The sequence below is a fragment of the Rissa tridactyla genome, chromosome 2 (genome assembly GCF_028500815.1).
Source record: "Rissa tridactyla isolate bRisTri1 chromosome 2, bRisTri1.patW.cur.20221130, whole genome shotgun sequence".
Classification (NCBI taxonomy): Eukaryota; Metazoa; Chordata; class Aves; order Charadriiformes; family Laridae; genus Rissa; species Rissa tridactyla.
The window spans coordinates 61,679,037-61,700,871 of record NC_071467.1 but is presented as its reverse complement, the minus strand read 5'-3'; the positions used below and the strand labels follow the sequence as shown (position 1 = coordinate 61,700,871).

Genomic DNA, 21,835 nt, shown 5'->3' with positions numbered 1-21,835 from the left:
ACAAGTGAATACCTTTCAATATGATCAAGTACATATGTAACTAGAAATAGCAGTATACCTGCTTCTCCAAATTCTAGATGTCTGTTTCTTCAGTTCTGTACTCCTGCTTCAAGATAAAGTTTATTAAAATTGCAGGGGAACTGCAGCCTCCAAAGAATTAGATCATAAATGCATGGATGAAGGAGTGGACTTTTTTTTTTGTATCAGTCTCATAGAATAATATGTATAGTAGCATAATGATCAGTGGCATTTTTTTTGTGGCTATAAATCATAATTTGTGTGTGCAACAGTGTTACTGTCTAAAATGTACTAACAAATTATAATTTCAAAGAAATTTTAAATCTTGGCCATTGTTTGCTATCGTGTGATTTAGTGTGCAATCTTACAGAAAGAGAAATGCAAAATTAGTCTTCTCTGTGCAAGTAGTGTTATACGAGAGTTACACTGGATAACTATGATTTTTAAATTAATTAATGCTAACTTAAAGTGCACAGTCTAATGACTTGAAATTAAAACTAGTTAAAGCAAGTTATTTTCGCTCAGTAGCAGTACTATGAACCAGTATGGTTCTACATTATGAGAAGCAGCACCTTGTTAAGTCATACATAAGATCCTTTGGCTCAGGATCCTGATGGACAGAAGGTACTTACAGATGTTTGTAGGAGTACGTGAGAAATAGAGCATATACTTAGGGTGGACTAGAATTGCTGCAATGTTTTGTTTGTTTGCTATGGCATCATTTCATTGGTCTTGCTTTGCTGACCTATGTTTTGTATTTCATTTTGTACGTTAATGCCCTCCCTCCCCAAATTCAAAGATTGTAAAAATAATGTGCTTTTCATAATTAATATTGTGCATATTGAGAAGATCCATGGAAAATACACTGATCCAAATGAAACAACAGTTATCTATTGTGTGAAAATATACAGGACTGAGATGGTCACAAGACACATACTAAAATTTTAGGTATCATGATTCATTATGAACTTAATGCATTGTTCTTGCAGTGCCATGGTTAAACAGAGCACTTTGCAGGTATGTTTTGGGGGTTTTGGGTTTTTTTTGGGGTTTTTTTTTGTTTTGTTTTTTTTTTTAAACCTGAACTAAAGAAATTAATTTCCCAAGTCAAGTATGATTTCATGGAATTTGGTAGTCTGTGGTAGTCTCTGTGACTTTATTTAATGGCAGGTGCATGAAGAAAAAGAATGAATTATGATCAAAGAAATAATTGCATGTTCTTATTTGATAGTTTTCTGCACATTTATAATATAAGAGAGAAAGACAGATAATGTTAATAATAAGCAAAATTAAAAAATGCAAGGAGTAAATTTTGAATTAAACTAATTTTCCCAGTATTTCAAGTAAAATATTTAATTTCTCTTTAGCACTGCTGTCCTAATTCTATGAAGAAGACGAGACAAATTTACTTTTGTTCAGTAGGTGAAGTCAGCAGCTTAAATATGTGTTTACAGAGTCAGAATCAAAATCTTTTTCTTGGAATATATCAGTATTGTGTGCATTTAAAGTGCTGTAGTATGTAATCGGTAGCTCAGACTGCTAGTGGAATGGCATGACATTGAAGGAGTTGTAAAATAATTTGTTAATTTATTTTCTGTTTTCTAATCAGGACTGGATAACTCTTTGGTCTTTGCCTTATGATAACAGTGAAGAACAAGTTGCTTCTCAGCTAGGTCTGGCATGGCTGGTTCCTTTATGGGTAGATAGAGACCCTGAGGTTAGTTAATGCAACATTCAGTTGGTATCTTATTTTGACCCTGAGGTATTTGCAAAATTTTTGTTTCATTATTTTATTTGATATGAAACTATTGTTTTGCACTATTTAAAACGTTACTGATTATATCCTAAATAACAGTGAAGTTAGGGAGAATGTTCCCATATAAACATTTTCTGAGAAATCCTTACCTACATCTTCTGTCTTATGTGCTTTCATTAGTCACTCATGATCGTGATCCATAGTCAGTTTTCATTGATGTTTCTGTTACTTAGCTGCAAAGCAGAAACATTTACATGAATTTAGAGCATATGTATTTGATGCCAATCTGTTAAATTATATGAGTTTGCAAAATGGAACTACTTTTAAATGGCAAAATGTGTAGAATATTGAAAGTTATCTTAGTATTTTTAAGTATTAAAAAAATATATTCTATTAATTCTGTCACTTTTATGTACAAATAGTTGTGAATATGAGTATGGGGCCAGAGAAATATAAGAAAAAAGGTTGTTACTTCTTAAATTAATTCCCTTAAGCTCCAGATTCAGTTGATAGAACTTAATAACTTAAAATATGTGTTGCTAATTGCTGTACCAATAATGCTTTGTGTTGTGCTTGTATGTGCTAGGTCAGATTTACAGCGCTTGGAATAGGATCAGCCCTTACATCTCTTGAAATAGGATGTATTGCTTTAGCAGAAAGTTGCCAGAACATTTCAGGAGGGCTGTGGGGAACAGTGATAAACATCCTTCTGGACCAATCTGAATGTAGCATGGTACGCAGGGAGGTATGTTTCTTGTGTCCTTCTGCTCTTTTATATTGTCAATTTGAAGGAACAAATACAGATGACCAGTGTAAAAGCAGAAATCATCTAAGCAATACAAGTGAACTAATAAAAACTTCTAAGGCTTACTCAGGCAGACAAATACGTTGCTAATGAGTAACAATTTAGCCCAGACTTTAGTGGCTGTTTTGTTCACTTTGTGAACACTTTGGTGTTCATAAACCCGTCACCTGATCTGTAGTAAATATCTCTTCATTGCAGACATGAAGTAATCTAATTTGCCTAGGCACTAAACTGAAAGTTTGTACTGTGGTAGAACAGCACATAGAACTATATAATACTGTATTTAAACTGTGTACATGTTTTTTGCACCTTTTGTGATGTTTTCTTCTTTTCCAATGACAACAAGAACAACAGTGACAAATAGTGGGTTAGTTTCTTCTCAGCTCTGTTGCTCAACTAATTACATATTCCAATGTAATATTTTGAATTTATTTGTGCAAAATGCTTTTGAGAATGCGTGCTTCGTATTTTTATTTAACTTCCAAATAATTTTAGTAGTCTCCTAAGAGTCAAATTATTAACAAAAGATTGACAAAATATAAAAAAAGCAGTTTCAATCCATACACATATACATGTGAAAAGTGTGTAATATAAATTAGAAAAACACATATGCCATGTATTTAGAAAGGAAAATATTTGGAACGCATGTCTCTGTCCCAATGTGTCCCCCACATTGCCCCAGTTATTTTGTAGTAAGTAAAAAAAGAAATAATGAGGACAATAGAGTGAAAGGTCATAAGCAGTTCCTATGTTTTCCTGCTCAGGGATTTTTTTCAAATACTTCTTGTTATGTAATGCTTATATTCAACAGGATTGACTGTACTGGAACAGTGATGAAAGCATTTTATATTAAAAATAATTGTTTCCTAATGATTTCTATTCCATCTCTTCCTTGTCTTTTTTTCTTACCAGCCTTCTCTTGTGCCATGCCCTAATGACATCTGTCATAAGTGAAGTTTGAGGGAGTTTTAGGTTATGTCCTTCTAATTATTTTTTTTTCAACATATATCTGAAGCAACGGAATAATATGTAGATTGTGCTGTTCAATCTGATGTGGTTTTTTTGAACTGTGATGGCTAGATGGCAATATTGATGCTTTCATTTCTTTCAGGCTGCTTTTATTCTACAAAATCTCCTTGTGATTCCAATTCCTTCAGAAGACGTGAAAGATTGTATTTGGCAAGTGAGTGACTATTACACTTCATGAGAAAGGTCATCACGTCTTAGAGAGACGTTATTTGATATAAAACATTATGTTAGTATACCTATAAAATATAAACTTAAAAAATTATCCGTCTAAAGTGACATTTTGGAAAGAGAAATATACGAATAGACAAACTTCTTTCAAAATTCCAGCAAGCTGAAGAAAATAACTAATGTTAATTTCTATATATGTGTTGCATTTCATGAATGTAATATCTTTAAGCGCCTAGGAAACTTGCTTACTTACATAGTATCATTAACGTTTTAAGATAGAAATTGGTCATTTATTTTACCTACACTTGGAATGTAACGTGATTTGAGGGGTATGAGGGAGAAGGAATTCTGAGAATGTTATGTTTATAAAAAGTTTTGAAAGAAATAATGTAAGTGATGAGACACAATCCTTTCCAAAGAAAGATGAAGTAGCTTGTTGTTTCAATCAATTTAAATGAGTCTTAAAAACATAACCCTTCTGGAGTTCCAACTATGCAACCTCTCTGGGCAACTTGTTCTAATGTTTGACTGCCCTCACAGGGAAAAAGTTGTTTGTTTTTTTTTCTTAAGTTTAAATAGAATTTCCTGTATTTCACATTTTTGCTCACCGCCTTTTGTCCTGTCACTGGATAGCAGTGCAAAGAGTCTTTCTCCCTTTACTTTCTCTCATCAGATATTTATGCAAACTGATAAGATCTCCTGGAGATTTTCCAGTTCCAAGTCATCATCAGTCATCTCATGTTACTTTCAGCAAGTCTGGTTCATTGTACATAAAGATCTTTGCATCTTAGTTCCCCATTTTTCAAATTTTTGTGGCCTTGATACCTCTTCTTTCTGTCTATCGTGCTCCTTCAACTATGTGAGATCGTACCTATATGAAAACAGTGTATGTTCTTTTTTGAAGAAAAGTGCAGTTGCAACCACATCCTGTTTTATCTATTCCTTTCTGCAAAAGATCAAGTTAGTGTTGAAAGATATTCCTCCTATTTTACTAGGATAAGTTATCTATGATTCAGCTGCACCCAAAATCAATTATGCTATTTCTTGTAGAGCTGTATTTTACAGTATGTCTTATCTTTCCTTTACATCTAATCATAAAGGAAGATGTTCAAGTAATCTTAACAATCTGGCCCTTGTTTCACTCTTATTGCTTATTTCTTATATTTCATCAGTCTGAATTTAAAGAATTACTATTTATAACAGCAGGGGATTTACAAGGGACAGCCATTGCAAGTTGTCAATACAGACTCTATTTAAAGTTGCTTTTTAGTCTTTTTCTAAACATTTCAACAACTATGGTGAGGTGACAAAAAATTGAATCCAGTTGCAGAATTCTGGATGAATTCCAGTGCAATTAATAAAAGCTTTGAGTCAATGTGATTCTTATTAAGAAGTGCAATTTAATGGAAATTGCTCATCACTTAATAAGTGTTCATGCTGAAAGATATTATCAAACAACAGCTTATATAGTAACTGGTAAATTAAAACTGTGGAAAATACAAACAACAATTAAAACTGTAAGATACCACCAAGATCAAATTCTGTATTTCAGAGTTACTTTTTTTCCCTTGTCCTGAATAAGAAGTTTGTATGTTGACCTTAATGCAAGGAAGTTCAAAGGAGAGCTATTAAGTGGGTCTGGATGAATAGTAGGAATAGTGTACTGTAGCCAAAGTAGAACATTATTGTTTTATCCCTTAGGCAAATAGGACTGGAAAAGGAAAGGCTGCTTAGAGTTCGTAGGCCAGTATTTTCATGAGAATGGCTGTAGTGTTGGTGTTATCTAGTTGATCTGTGTAAAGACTGCAACATACTGTGTTGTATGAAGATTGCTGAAGTCAGAACACTTCCTGAATGTAATTGATGAGTAACTCTTTCAGGGCCCCTCTTGTACAATAAAGTATCTGGCATAACTTTTTTAACTGGCCAAGACCGTTCTGAATAGTAAAATTTTGACTAAATTTAACAAAATTTTTGAAGTATGTATTTGTCGTAGTTGATACAGTCTATATTGCTGACAATGTATGAGTACAGTTTTATAATTCATCATAAACAGTTTACACTGTAATGCTACATTCTTCTTCAAACTGTTTGCCATATCTGATTCTCCATTAATTGGCATAAAAGGCAAATAGTGAAAATAGTCTGTTTATATATTACAGAGACCAAAGAGAATGAGCAGTAGCCACCCAAAACTCTGGTTATAACTTACCCTGTAACACAGAATAGTTTTACTGCTTCTAATTGATCTGTTTTTTGTTTTGTTTTGTTTTCTTGGAACATAAGTTTGTATTCAGTATAAATGGAGGGGTTGGATGAGATCTAGAGCCTCTTGGGGACAAATAGTGTTTTTGAAATTACTTGCAATTGATCTACTGCTGCCTCTTTCCTGACTGCCAAAGAAAGTTTCCAATTAGCACTGGCAAATTTTCTTTCCGTAATTTTAACTAGTTTATTTTTGAAGTACTGCAAGATGCCTGCTAAAACTGCCTTGCAGAATGTTAATTGATTTGAATTTTTCTCGGTCTGGGTTCTTTTGTCAATTAACACTTCTAATTTTTATGGTCACTCTAAATCAGGTTATGTTGTAGCTTAATAAAACTTCTTGTTTTCTCCTGTTACCATAGAAAACACTGGAGAAATACTGTAACAAAGGCATTCAAATCAAACTGTTTATTTGAAAAAAGACTATGAAGTCTTTCTTTTCAGGTGTAAATCCACTTCTTCAGAAAGTTTTCCCTGAAGTCACTATTTAAAAAGAAATGACTGAAACCCATTCTTCAAAGAGAATTTCTTTCTTTTTATGTCTTGTTTTCTAAATAAATCTTTTATCATAGTAGATTGACTTGGATAGATGTAGTATAATGGCAGTATACTTTAGAACAGGATGACCTTTTCAGGATATTTGCTCTTATCTTAGTATAAGTGTGCTCTTTTTCTAAAGAAAACTTTTGCATTAGTTGATATCTGTAAGTAGAATTAAATGAGAAATGAAAATTGTAAAGTTTTCTGATGCATACTCTGGATTAAAACCATTCAGTTACAGCTTTCTGTGACTTTCTACTTAGCTGTTAACAAATTTCTTAGGAGCTAAACAGCTACTACTGTTTGCTAAATCAGTGCTCTTTTTGTACAATATTATGATTAGCTCAGCCTCAATAAAATCTACATTTGATTTTTAGAATCTGTTTGTTACAGTCTGTAAACCAGCTATGTGTATACACACATACACAGTATTAGGCTTCATTTGGGGGGTTTTGACAGTTTATTTTATGTAAAAGATTCCTTTAAAGAAGTAATCTTTATTAATTTCATGTCTTCAGGGTCCCTGTGTACATGATGAAGAATCTGGCCTCTCTCAGACAGGAAAACCTGCACTTAAGGCCCTTTTGTATCACTGCCAATTCTATGAACATGTGAATCAGATGGTAAAACACTGTTACTTAGGATGTTATATGTTTGATTTGAATTCTTCCAAGGAAGACAACCTCATAATAGAAAAAGGTGGTATAACTGGTAGGTGATGTTAATGTAATCTTGCAGTATTTTAAACCTGCTTTAATAACTTCTAGTTTTGAGTAACTTATATCAAGTAATTCTTTCAAAAAATGGAACGGAACTTGAACATATAAACCATGAACTTAAATATGCTTTTAAGTCAAAATATTGCTCTAAGGATCTAAGAATAGATAAGTCACTGGTTTAACATATCTCAGAAAAAGTTCTGAGCTGTTATTTACATCTTCGAAAAGTTACAAATGGAAAAGATGTAATTGGTTCTGAGATACATTGTCTTGCAAAATATTGGGGGTGAAATACTTTTTACAGTTAGACTCGTAGAATCATAGAATGGTTAGAGTTGTAAGGGACCTTAAAGATCATCTAGTTCCAACACTCCTCCCCTAGGCAGGGACACCTTCCACTAGACCAGGTTGCTGAAAGCCCCATCCAGCCTGGCCTTGAACACTTCCAGGGATGGGGCATCCACAACTTCTCTGGACAGCCCATTCCAGTGTCTCACCACCCTCAGAGTTGTGACTTTATGACAGACCAGTACAATGACAGTTTAGGAAAAAGAAATGTGTGGACTGTTTCTGGGACTCCTATTTCTTGATGTGTTCACCTACAAAGATGCATGAGTGGGAGTGGACTGTATAATATGCTGAAGTTAGCTGCATTCTAAGACGGATACAGTTTAATTCACGGATTTATCAAATTTAATACTCAGATTGGATTGATTTATTTTTTTTAACCTCTGTATATATACCCTTGGAGTATCTCAGATCTAACTCTTATGTTGACTAATTGTTTTTCGAACAGTATTTCTAAGTCTTAGTATGATGCATTGTGGGAACCCCTATTCTTGTTCAAATATGTAGTATGAACTTAAGTTTGGAAAGGTAGGAAGTTCTTCAGAGAGCTCAATTAATAAAAAATGCTCAAGGGAGGGAAAACTAATAAGTTAATACTTCTTGGTTTCTTTCTTTTTTTTTTTTTTTTTGTACCTACATTTCTGTATTTCCATCTTGTAAAGCTACAGATTTAAACAGTTCTCATAGGTCTGCTTCTGTTAAACTTATGTTGAAGAATGCTGTTTCCCCTACTAAGTTATGACTTTGACAGAACCAAGGAGAAGAAATATTCTTGGTTAACTCACTGAATTATCAGAGAAATACGTCAGCAGTATACACAATTCCAGCCATAAAAATCCTCAGTTTCTTCTGTGCTCCTTTATTTATCTAGAAGTTTATTTTTTTCAGTCCAACACATTTCGTTCCTCCCATGGTCCTCTTTTTTCTGCCTTTTGGTAGTTCTGTTAGCTGATGCAATATCATATCTAAGAGTAGCTCAAACTCCAGGACTGTAGAACTTTTCAGTGAACAGCTTATATATGTTTTATCAGTTTATTGAAAAATAAATAAAAAAAAGGTGTTTTTCCAGCATTTTTGAAATATGGGGAAGAATCATCTTACAATACTTCAGGAACAAGAAACAAAATTTTTGTTTATTTAAAAATGGAGGACAGGACAATGTTTGCTCCATCTCTAAAACTATATTGCTTGAAAGGCTTGTATGTCCTTCATTCATAGGTTCAGAATTGTGTTGTTTATCTATAATGACCTGTTTCTGCTTTTTGATAAGTCCTTTGTCATCTCTTAATAGAATATCTCGCTTGGGTTTATCTTCCCGAAAATATTTTTGTCACTTTTTTCCTCACATTTTTCAGGAATATAAAAAGAACTCATCTGCAAAGTTATGTTAAAAATAAAATTAGTTATCTCAGTTTAGTAATTAGCCAAGATATGTATAGGACTTCTACTTTTGTGGGTTTTGCACTCAGAATCTGTATAATCTTCGTTGTTTTCTTTTCCATATATATGAAATCCTCAAAACCAGGACTTGCACTATAAAACTTTTGGCACTTTTTACTGTGAAACAGATTTACAAAGTAATTCTGTCTTCATTATATTTATGAATATGGGTTCTTTTGAAACTACCCCTCTTAAGATGTGAACTTGAAGTTTTTTGAAGAAGAGCACATCTGTTCATTATGTTTGTGCTGTGAGACCCCAGTATCTTCAATACTTTTGTCCTATTACATTTTAAATAAAAATAAATCTGAACTATTTCAAATGACTAAAAGCTATGCTACTGCAGTTTGAGCAAAATGTAGCTTTTTCCAGACTATTTTATGTTGCAGCTGAAAATTGTATTTTATTTATTTTCTGTTTATTCAAGGGATTTGCTGGATAAGACTAATAGGTACAATGTGTGAAAACTTGTATTCTGAGCTTTTCGGAAGGATAACTGTGGCTGGCTACTTTTCTGTTTCACTGAAACAATACGTTGAAAAACATATTATGCTCTCTGCTGGTCTTCTGGTAATGAAAAAGAAAACTTTTTTTTGTTCAATTTTGATTTTTATTCTTTTTTTTATACTTTTCCTACAGATTTTGATGATTCTCTTAATCTTTGGAAGGCTCCATCCAGTCAAAGCCGATCTTCACATTCTCAGTCAACATCTGAAACTATGGTAACTTGCAGAGTAACCTATTTATTTTAAATATGAAGTTGTTCATTAAATGCTTTGAAGAAAATTACCACTCTTACAAAGGTATAAAAAAAAAACCCAGACAAACAACAAGCCAAAACTGAAATTAAACTGAAAATTAAAAAGCTGAAACTAAATTGAAACTTAGTCTTAAGTAGCTTTAATATGCTAAATAAATCTTTTATGGCTATTTACCTAAGCAAAAATAAATAAGGTAGCTTATCTTGACTAGTTAAATGCATAAGGCAGTACTGAATTCTGTAGCTTCTCACAGAAAGACATATTCCCTAAAGATTACTTTGTAATTGGCTTTTATTGACAAAATGCGGTCATCTCCATCTCTAGTTGTCGCTTCTGCTGTTTTTATCCAAACTGTCCTTTCAGAGTGAACCTATATTTACACTACACAGCTACAGAACTGGATCAATCAAAACCACAGAAGTACATTAGGTTAAAATTAAATTCTGTGTCATAATAAACTCTGGATTCTGAAAATGCTTTTATAAAATATGAAAGGGGCACAAGAGTTTGCAAGACCCAAAATAGACACGAAAAATATGAGAAAGCAGGTGGCTGCTTGAAAAATTTGTTTCTGGCTAGAATGATTACTGCAATGAAAGGCTGTAAACATATGCTGTCTTTCAAGATGGCAAATGCAAAGGAAGAGAAATTGAAATACATTCTTCCAGTTCCAGAGCAGATTTGCAACATCACTTCAAGCTGTGGAGGAAGCTTTTATAACATTCATTAGTTACCTGATAAAAATCATATATTTTCAAAGACTGCAGCATAACTCCAAGAAAACTCTTGACGTGTTCCACTGAAATCCATTTTTATAATTTTATATTTTCTTCAAAAATTTTTGATTTATGAATAATTATCTAATGTAATATGAAAGCCATAGTACCATAGCTCAGAAGTTCCTTTTCTGTTAGACAGGTGTGCTGATATGACAAAGCCTGATAAAGCACAACTCTTTACAGTATCTTTACTGTCTTATTTTATTGACTAAAATTGTTACGCCCAGTTTTGATGTGGATCATGATAAAAATAAAAACGTAGAAAAGCCAGTACTGAAATCTCGTCTCAAAATAATTCGCAATTATAATTTTTCCTTACTGTTTTTACTCTCTGTTGTAAATGTATTGCTGTCTAGTACTGTTACTGTTATCTGTCATGTTTTTAATAATTGAGGAAAAAGTATACTCCAGTTTTAAGCTAAAATTTATCTTTTCAGAAATTTTATTAAAGAGTTTGATTTTCATTCATCTAAAATAAACCCCCCCAAGAACCCTTAGGGTTATTTTAAACACAAATATGCAAATTTGAATATTTGAAACTAAAATAATTTAAAGTGCTTGTACCTCAGGAAATAAAGCTAACATGAATATTACCTAATAAACCATGTACATAATAATCTCACATTAATGAAAAGCAGTTGTTTCCAAATAGCTTTTTACTGAATAAATTGAGTACCAATTTCTTATAGGAATAAAAGTTGAGCAAATTTCATCTCTTTTTGTTCATGTTACTTGAGGGAAATGTTAAATTTCAGCAATTCTTATCGGGGTTAAGTGTCTAATCTACTTAAAGCTGTGCTTGAGCTCTCATGAAGAGTTGAAGAGTTCATTACATGAAATGTCTTCAGCTTCAGTAGCTTGAAAATAATTTGTAAACTACTAGATCAAATTAATGTATTTTTATTTATACGTGTGAAGTAGCATCATAGTTTAACATAAAGGAATAGCTTTACAATTCTATTTAACAAATGGACAACTAATTATTTGAAGCGGAAAGCAGAGTCTAATACTAAGAAACACTCATTTATATCAGTCTTCCAGATGTTGTAGACTTCATATTTGCTAAGATATATGCTTTTACAGCAAATGTAAGACAGTTTTATTCAAGTGTGGTTATTGTTTATTTTTTTTTCCTTCTTCCCCTGATACATATGAAGATTTCACACAAAAAATTTGATTGTCATTTATAGAAGTTAATTTAATTTCCATTTGTCCTTCATGGATATTTTTAGCAGCTGTAAACTCTTGTTTTTATTAACGAAGTTTCTTATCTTTAAAAAAATACTAGTGATGATGTTACAGATGATCGGTTTCCAAGCTGGAAGGAAAGATACAAAGGTCTGATTTTCCAATGCCAGTATTAATTAGGTGAAGAAAGACAGAGGAGGGGAACTGAGGCTAAATACAAACTGTATTTCAGAAAGCAATTAGTGACTATTAAGTGCCTATCTAGTAAAGTTTGGAAATACTTTTTGAAATTCAAACTTGTTCTGAAATCAGGCATTTGCAACTTATTCCTATATAACTTCACATTTTATGTTCCTACAGTTTATCCCGAAGCTTTCCATTTTGGTGTGTGAGAAAAAGAAATACATTTATGAAGTCATTACCAAAAGTTTGTCTCTAGTCTATGTTGATGCTACCAGGAAGATGTAGTTACTCCAAGCCCACTAGATGGCGTGCTTGCCCCGTCACAGATGAAAGGGAGTCTGCAGGTCTTAGTGAATGGAAAAATTTTTTGTGTGTGTGTATGGTGCAGATTTGATGACAAAAGCCACAAAGAATTGTGAGTTACCAGCTATCAGACCAAGTAGAATTGTTTCTATGGGAAGCTCTTCTCTAATATTTTAATAACGCTGGAAAAAAACAAAAACAAAAACGTTCTTCTGACTATGTCCGTATACATTCATTTCATGAATGTCAGTCTAGGAAGCTGAAACTGCTTTTTGCTTCAGTAAACCACATCTTGAAGATCTTTGCAGAAGCAAAAGCGATATATTTTTACTGGATTATGTGAATTTCTTTTCTGTGAAGAGAAACGGTCTGCTGGCTTTTTTTTTTTTTTGATACTTGAAAATAGTTTTGACAATAAGAAAAATATACTATTAGTTTTCTCTGTTTTTAGACTTAATGTAATCAACACTTTAATTGAGCTATCTGCTATGAAAGGCTGGTTTCACACAGGGTTCATGTAACCTTAAGTGAAAATAGTATCTAAATTACCTTTTGGCTTCATCTTTTTTTCTGTATCCACATTTTTTCTCCTAATTTGCAGAAAGTAAAACTGAGAAAATTAAAAAGCAAGTACATTAATAACAGCAGTTATTCTTTTTTTACTTCAGGATGTAAAACAGTCTCTCAGAGGTCTTGCAGAGGCCACAAGTACAATTTTGCCCATTTTATAGAATAAAGAATGGCGATGTGGGAATGAAATCAATGATTCAAGGTCATGTAAAAGACAGCAGCAGGGCTGGATTATCTGTGCTCTGTTAACTCATATGTACTACTCGCATGTAGTTAGTGTCTTTAAGATCTCAGTGATTACAGATTTTTGTCAAGTTTATTTTCCTGTAAACTGGAATGTGGCTACTGCAAAAAGTCTGGTTCTGAGAAGATTAAAAATCTGTGTCTTGTATAGAATTCATAGTTTAAACATTAACTCAGGTTATCATTACAGAGAACAAATTCTTATTTTAACCAACATGTTTGTTTTGTGTTTAGTACGTATGATTGAGAACACCAATCAGTATGGAAATACCAACTTGTTTCACAGTGCATAAATACACTAGGGCTGTACTGTGCCCAGGACAGCTTAGCAAAATGAGCAGTTGTTTAAAAACTTGAGCTAAAAATGGTGCAGGCTAAAGATCTACAGACATTTCACAGATAGCTTTAAGTCATGGCCATTCTTTTCCATGAAATCTTCTTGCTATTTTATAAAAATCTGTGCTTTATTTTCTGGAGCCATGGTTACCAGAGTGCTATACAGTTAAGTGATTTAAACCTTTGAAAAGAGAACTGAATAGAATTAATCACTGCAAGCCTATTAAAGCAATGCCAGAGGGATTTTTATACTAGAGGTTAAGAAAAGACCTTTTATTCATATCTAGTAGATAAATAGCAAAACCCTCACATTTCTCCTGTACCTTCCACTCGGACAATTTTTGTATTCTTTTGTATTAGTTCGAATCTGCAGTCATCATCTCCCCACACACACAACCCTTTCTTTTCCTCAGTTAACCCCCCTTCCAAAGTCCATTGTTTCAATGTTAAGCAGCAGAACGCTTAATTGCTCTCCGAAAGAATACGGTGGCAGAAGTAAATATCCTTTACTAGATGCTATGTCTCAGGCGCCCAGTTCATCCTTATCAAAGGTGATTTATGAAAGCAGTAATACCTTTTCTTTCCTGGAAGGCAGAGCATTGTGGAAACAACTCCATTGCGTTACTGTATGTTTTCAGTTAAGATAGCAGAAAATTTCTGGTTTTAACCCATGTCACACTGTGAAGCAATTACCAATAAATGTTCCGTCAGTGCAGGAAGCTGATATTTTTCTAGCCAGATAAAGCTTTTATTGATTTTTTTTTTTTTTTAACATATCTAAGACCTTATTTTTATTTCTTTGCCCAAAGTGTTTAGACAGTTTTAGAAGATGGAGAAAGAATTGTTGTGCAATGTAGAAGATATTATTTACTAATATGCGAAAGCTTGTGTAAAATCATAATATCTTCAAGATGACTCTATGACTCTCAAGCATAGTAAGAATTACTTTTAGGGCTTTTCTTACTGCAGAAGAGCCATATGGACTGTTAGGAGTTAAATTTGGGGTTTGTACTTTTTAAGAAAGTAAGTGATTTTTTTTTTTTTTGGCATTTATTAGAATGCTTGGAATTGAAGTATAGTGCAAAATAAATGCAGAATTTACCATGTGTCGAGATAGACTGATTTCCTCTAATATAAATAATGGATCTTAATAATTATTTAAATCAGCAAGCATGAAACTTTAAATAATTTATTTCAGTTGGCAAATGTGGGTTTTATTTGTATAATCTAAACAGAATTTGAATTTCAATTGGTCGGTACAATTTGGTACTGCATTTTGCTAACAAGAAAATTATTTAGCCAAGCATGTCTTAGTGCTTGTGACTCAAGCTATACGTGAATCCTGAGTTTCAGACATGCATCCCAAATCTTGTCTTCTGTGTTGCAGTAACTCTCTGCCTTGAGGAGAAAGATTCAAGACTGTAGGATGAACAGTAGTGGGAGACCAGATGAAAACAGGGGAGAGAGGGGAGTTAGAACATTGAGATGGCAACCTTTTGCTCATGCAGGGGCTCTGGTCTCAAATGAAGATGTACTGATAGAAACCTAAGTGATGAGCGATGAGACGTGGGGCTAAACCTTCTAGGGGATGAGAAAAGACAAATTAGAGAGTTTCTGTAGCTCAAGATGCTGCTGCGTATATCAAAGCCAAACCTGGAAAGCAGTGACCTAACTACAAGAATAAAATAGCTAGGAACGGAGTAATCTGTGATTTCCTCCCTCCACCCTTTTTGATTTTCCCTTAGTCAATATTCCAGCTGATATTCTAATAAAACTTTAAAAAGCAAAGCTTCGAAATATTTCAGTCTTCCTTAGAAAGCTCACTGTGAGGAAAAGTCTGAAAACATCCTCCTTCATGTTGTGACTGTTTCAGGATTTCATTGGGTTCCCTAACGTTCTGTATTTTTTACACTGCATTGTGACTCTCTCGAAGAAAATGTATCTGATGTGAACTTTCCAGATAGAAAACAAAAAACAGAAGTGGAAAAGTGACCTGACATCGCAGATGCTTATTCCATACTCTGAAACAGGTTCCAGGTCTTGTCGCATCACAAAAGCATGTTATGAAGATGGACACTCTGGGTCTTCTGATCTCAAGCTTGTGGTTTTAAACACAGTAGCAAGAGCATTAAGAACTTTTGAAAGCATGCAAAATTAATAATATGATACATAATGTAGAATTGGTAGAAGGAGCATGGTAGTACGACAGCAAAATTATCTACTGTCATGTCAATATCTCATATCTTCACCATGAAATGAATACACGTAAGGATCACAGGACTAAGATAAGTACACGGAGTTGGAAAGACTTTGGAACTTCAACTTTGGCTGATGACTAATATGCTTGTGATATTTTTATCTGAGCATGTCCTGGTACAAATGGACAAGTGCTGATGTTCTCAGTAGAGCAAATAGTCCATGAAAAATTTGAGTTTAAATGCTTCAGTAATGCCTTTCTATCTTAGTCCAAATGTAGATTGAGTCAATTATATGGATGAAAAAGAAGGATGAAGAGGAGGAATTTCTAGTAAGATGGGCATTGATCAGTTTTTAACTGAAATGTTTCAGACTGTTCATATTGCACGTCTTTCAATAGTTTCAATTATTGGATATTTATAATTTTTATATGTACATATAGTGAGCAAAATCTAATTAAATGTGTTTTGAACAGTAATTTTTACATTGTTTTTGGTCTTGTGGGTTTGTTGGTTTTGGTGAGTTGGTGTTTTTTTTCCCTCTTCCCCACCCCATTCTTCAAGCAAAATATAAGTAGAAGCCTGCGCTATAAAAGCTGTAATCAACTAGATCCCTTTATGTGTTTCTAGATTCGGTCTGTATCACCATCACTGGGGAGTGCTACTGAACTTCAGGCAATAGTCCCAACAAATTCAACCAGTTTTATTCCTGAAACTGTAGTTGATCGGCTTATCGCACAAGGTAAGTCAAACTTTGAGCTTGTATGCATAATGACGAACACAATGTGTTAGCCTGCCCATATTCCAGTATTTATAAATGCATGTGAAGCTTGTGTATTGCTGGAACAATCACCATTGAGGCTTCTAGTGGTTGTTTTGGAAGACAGACATGAAACACTTCCTTCAAAATTAAATAGGGTGAAATACGTTTGACAGAAGTAATTGAAAATAGTTGCTATGACTTGAAATGTAACTCAAGACCAAGGTTCTATTCCTGTCATCTAGTCACCCTTTCAAAACATTCAATTTTGGTAAAGCTGTCATACATGTACATGCACGTGCTCGCACACACAGAGATGTATATATACTTCTCTTTATATGTAGAAAGATTAAAATATATATAATGTAAAAAAAATAATAAAATGATGTATGTAGAGAGAGATATCTACAAATATAAAATATTTTTCTGCTAAGGAGAAAAGTGAAGATTTATATCTTCCCAAATTTACCGTTTATCTTTAATGATTATTAGTGCCTTGTAGAAAGAACAATTTATTTCAGAACTATTTTAAATAACACTTTTCCTGTAACTGATTTCTTGGTTGTTTTTTCTTGTTCCAGAATATACTGTTTTAAATGTGGAGGCAACTTGGATATTTTATGAAAAAGGAAAACCAATTTGTGTTATGCAACTGCTCCAATTAATCTTTTGTGGTTTTTTTTCTTTTCTTTTTTTTATTAAACACATTCTAGGTCAAAGTGATACAACCACAACAGAATCTCCAAGTCAACACGATTCTCCCGTGTCTGCTACTCTGTCTAAACAGCGTGCTGTAGTCACACCTGCCCTTTTGTCAGCTGTTTGCAGCCTTCTGCACAATCTGCTGGTTGTCACACCAAAAGATACTGGAATTGCTCTTCAACAAGCACATTTGCTGACAGCTCTCAGCAGGTATGAGATCAATAACTGCTGAACTACAAACAAGGTGTAGCAATAGAGGTGAAAAGTTTGAAATGAGATCTACCAGTGTTTCTTACCAAAACTGTTAAATATATCGATCACTTCTTGCTTCTGAAGTGTTCAAAAATGGCTTTTTTTTTTTTTTTTAATAATACAACCAACAAAAAGAAAAGAATTTGGACACCCCCCCCCCCCCCCCCAAACGGTAGTCATATTGGTGATGCCATTTGTGGTGTCTGTCTTCTACAGGACCACTGTGTTCCTCTGGTAATGTTTTAGGGTTTTGTCTAGATGGCCATTTAGTCATCTTTTTTGGAGGGGTAATTTTTTTAATATTTTTTTTTCTTTAGTAGAAGAGTACATTATATAGTCAGGTATTCAGAGTTGCAGATCATTTCAGTTCATTTTATGATTTTCTTCTCTTCTTTGAATGGTATGCAATATTTTGAGGATGAGCCAAGGGCTGTCACACGAAAAGAGAGTAAAAAATGCTTGTGAGATTTGGGAAAGTATTGCATGATAGACCCTAGTGTTTTGTTTCATTTTTAAAGAAGGAGCCTCTTCAAAATAGTCTTCAGATTGTATTTCATGTTTCCACTTGCATCGTAACAAATTCTTTCATCTGTAGAAAGTGTTTGGAAGTCCTGAAGTGAAGCATGAAAATTAGTTCAGTTCTTTTTAAGGTTTTCAAGAGCTTCTGTAGTTGCTATTAATGCTGCAATTAATGAAAAAAAAACAAAAAAACAAAAAAAAACCAAAAAAACACCACCTTGTTTGAATACAGTTTATACTATTACAGAGCTGTTTATTCTTCTACAGGAAAGAAAATAAGCAATCAAATAAAACCAAACAATTTTTACCAGTGCAGTAACAGCCATTGGAATTTATGTTAGTCTAACTATTTTGAAACAACTTACTGCTACTATAGTTGCCATTGCACTAGACTTACTGCTAAACCCCACTATTTTAAGAAAGTGCTTCATAATTTATTTTTACTCTATTTAAAATGTTCTCTTCTGTTGAATGTTAAGTTAGTAGAATGTTTAATTGTTCAAGCATATTTCTAACCAACTTACTTTATTTTATTTTAGTCTTGTAAGTGCTAATCTGGTTGAGAGATGTATCTTGGAACTGAAAGCTCCATTGGGTCATCCATGTCATATAGAACATGTAAAAGTTCAGGTTAGAGAAGCATTTGTTACTTTATAATTTTTTTAAATTATTAAATTAATTATGTTTGCATAATCTAGATCCATTAACATCGTCCAGACATACTGCTATACAGTACTTTCATATGAATCTCTGTGCTTTTGACAAGGTTTAAGAGAAACTAAAATGTCTTATATCCAACACAGAACAATTAATTTCCATATTAGACCTATACCTAGAACCATCAACCTGAAAATGAGAACAGTTGTGGGTTAAAAACACAAATTGAGTTTAGCAGTTACAGAAATAATGTCATAGAATTTCTTTGTATTGTATTGAAGTACAAGCCAGATACAGTTACTGACACATTTCATATTTATTTTCCACAACAAACATGGCTGCTTTGCTTTATCTCTAATCCTGCAGACATTTACATAGTTCTCAACCAATTTTGATTTATACAAAGCTTATAGGGTTACTGCCAATGGAAATACTTTTGTATCAAATTTAACTCTATAAGTATAACATATAGACCATACTATAGTCATGGCACAGCACCATTTTAAAGCTTCTGCTGCTCTGCGTTCAGATTTACTTTGAAGAAAGATACCCAGGTTATTAAGAAAATGTTTCTGCAGAAACCTTGTAAGAATAAATGAATAAATAAGTCAGGAATAATTTTTTTTCCTAAAGCTTCAAATTGAGCTTGTGTTTTCAGGAAATACAGATATTCGTCAATATTAATGATCATTTTTATATTTTTCTTTGTGAGCTTACAGAGAATACGATGCTGTACATATAATGAGAGTCATGACTTTCTCACAGTGAACTTTATTCTTTGCGACTAGAAAATTGATTTCATACATGTGTTTCCAGACTAGGAATTCTGTTTCATCTTCTACAGTAAAAATTAGGAGAACAATTTTTAATTTATATCCTATTATTTCTTTTAAGTGGTGTATATTAATTAAAAATGTTATGAATCAGTTGAGGTAATGCGAGTATTTAAATTTTAAAAAATAAATGTGGAAGGTGCAAATATGTGGATTTATTTAATATCTTTTTAAAAATATTTGACAGGTGTTATTACTACTTCAATACTTGTCATCTGTGTCCAGGCTTCTGAAATCATGTTTGTTGGTGGACTCTCAGCTTGTAATCCAGGATGAACTGTTGAAATCTCTCTTGGGAAATACCTTCTCGATTCTTGCCATTCGCTCCAAAGATGGGTTAGGTAATGAAGTACTTTGTTTCTAGTATAGCCAGGCAGAGGCAGGTCTTCATTTACATAGCACCTTCATTTAAACTGACAGTTGTTGTCAGGCTTAGCTATCCAGGTTTGTGCACATGTGTAAATGGTTTGAATGTTTTTCTGTATTATCTTTGCAGATACCGAGTTAACATCTGTACTTCATGAAACATGGGTAGACTTTTTCAACCTTCTAGCTACATTATTGTGGAAGAGTGGCCAAATATCTTTTCCAGCTGTGACAGCAGCCCTTGCAAATCATTGTACAGCAATCATTGGTAATAACTATTCCCGGATGGGTTTTAACCTAGCAACTAGTGAAATAAATAAATAAATAGAAAAGAGGAGCATTCCAGTATAGATGCTATTAAGTAATTGCCAATGGCATATCCAGAATGAAAATCAAATGTATCCAAAGCTTGACTGACTTTTTCCCTTAATTGGATTTTTACAACTCTTTCTTATATCATCAGACTAAGTTTTGAAGTGCCAGACAATTTTAGTTTTGTTTGCATATATGCGTTACTGATTCCAGTTGTAAACCTTAACCAATTATGGCACCTGCGAGTAGAGCCTGAAATGATCCATCAGCACTGCATTTTTTTCCTTATATGTGTGTTTCATTTTTTTTTTTTTTAAATGTCTTACATAAAAGGAAAGCAAAGTTTTGAGGGGAGATAAGAGCTATAGGAATTCAAGATTATTATACAGGGTTTTGTTTGTTTTTTGATTATTCCTTCCTTAGTTACTTGCCTAGTCAGGTCACCAAGATTCTCTGACAGGTTTCAATACTGAAGTATGAGCATAGTCCATTCAAGCTTGTGATTTCAGCCAGGTGCGTGTTAAGTGACCCGGTGAATCCGAATCCGATGGCACGTAAAGCAGCTGATGGGTACTGTTGGTATTATAATGTAAGGTGCTGAATCAAGGGAGGAGAGTTCAGAAAATTGTTGAACATATGAGTGATTTAGTAAATGGAAATTGCAGTTTTTGGTTTATAGTCAAATTAATGCAGAGCAATTAATTCATTCAAACCTGTAAAACTCAAATTTTTCTTTCTTAGATTTTTAAAGACTTATCAAATGCAAAGAATTTGTAGAATTCCTTGAGCAGTGCACACATATAACTGCTTCTTGGCTCACACTTGCTTTGATAGGTCTTTCTGAGTTCCAAAGCACTTAAACTTTATTCAGAATGAAATATAAAATTTTTTTTTTCTGTTTAACCTTTCAGATACCATTTGTGATTGTATTCATCTGTCAGACACATATCCTGCTTTATACATGGCTAGTTTGCAGTTCCTCTCTGTCCTTTTGAATGAGGAAGGAAGAAGACAGCTCCAAGATAAACAGAGTATATGTGAGAATCCACCTGTTAGCTTTCTTGTGGATTGTATTGAAGGATGTCAAGTGTCAGTAACTCAACTTACTGCATTAATTATTCAGGTATTTAAAATTTGACGATGTGATTAGAGGATATATTTTTGCATTTTTGTCTTTTGTTAAAAAGGAATGTAGTTACCTAATGAAAAATCAGTTGTTTCCAATTATGAACCAAGACATCTTTAATTTGAGACATCTGTTACACTAATTTTTGAAATTCATGTAATAAGCTGGAACAATTGCAAAGAAGCAACTTCTAAGAAGGCAACTATGGTGAAAGAGCATGGTATGAAATCTTATGTAGAGAAGATGATACATAGAATATGTTTGGCCAAATACTGATACGCTTTTTTTACTTTCTCCTTTTCCAAACATGTAGTGAGGTTTTTAAGTTATCCCCGTTGTAAATGACAGCATTGTTGTTCTTAACAGCTGCCTTTGTAAAAAATGTTAACCAAAATGAATTGTTAAGCCTTCTAGTTCATTCCCTGATAGTTTAAGATCAGTGTAGTTGCACTTAAGGAGCATATGTTAATGTATTTTCCAAACTAGTTTTAAATTGGCCAGTTAGTGTATTTTCACTAATTCTTTTAGGAACTTATTGCCCAACATAAAATATATTGGTGGCAAGATGTTTTCTTCTAAATACATATTCTGAATGTTCTGTCTGTCTTAATGTAATCTCACTATTCTTATTTATACTTTTATATACTGTCCTGAATGATTCT

At 33.2% G+C, this 21,835-nt stretch overlaps 1 protein-coding gene across 2 annotated transcripts in view; it reads left to right on the top strand.

The window, feature by feature from the left end:
* The window catches only part of RTTN (rotatin), a 79,087-nt gene that overhangs the window by 37,739 nt on the left and 19,513 nt on the right, over positions 1-21,835 (top strand). For both annotated transcript variants that reach the window (XM_054192804.1, XM_054192803.1), the window contains 11 exons: positions 1,628-1,735; positions 2,361-2,519; positions 3,691-3,762; positions 7,100-7,292; positions 9,728-9,810; positions 16,277-16,388; positions 17,120-17,318; positions 18,419-18,509; positions 19,557-19,710; positions 19,866-20,003; positions 20,959-21,170. In XM_054192804.1, coding sequence (XP_054048779.1) covers positions 1,628-1,735; positions 2,361-2,519; positions 3,691-3,762; positions 7,100-7,292; positions 9,728-9,810; positions 16,277-16,388; positions 17,120-17,318; positions 18,419-18,509; positions 19,557-19,710; positions 19,866-20,003; positions 20,959-21,170 — 1,521 coding nt within the window. The remainder of the gene's footprint in view (positions 1-1,627; positions 1,736-2,360; positions 2,520-3,690; positions 3,763-7,099; positions 7,293-9,727; positions 9,811-16,276; positions 16,389-17,119; positions 17,319-18,418; positions 18,510-19,556; positions 19,711-19,865; positions 20,004-20,958; positions 21,171-21,835) is intronic.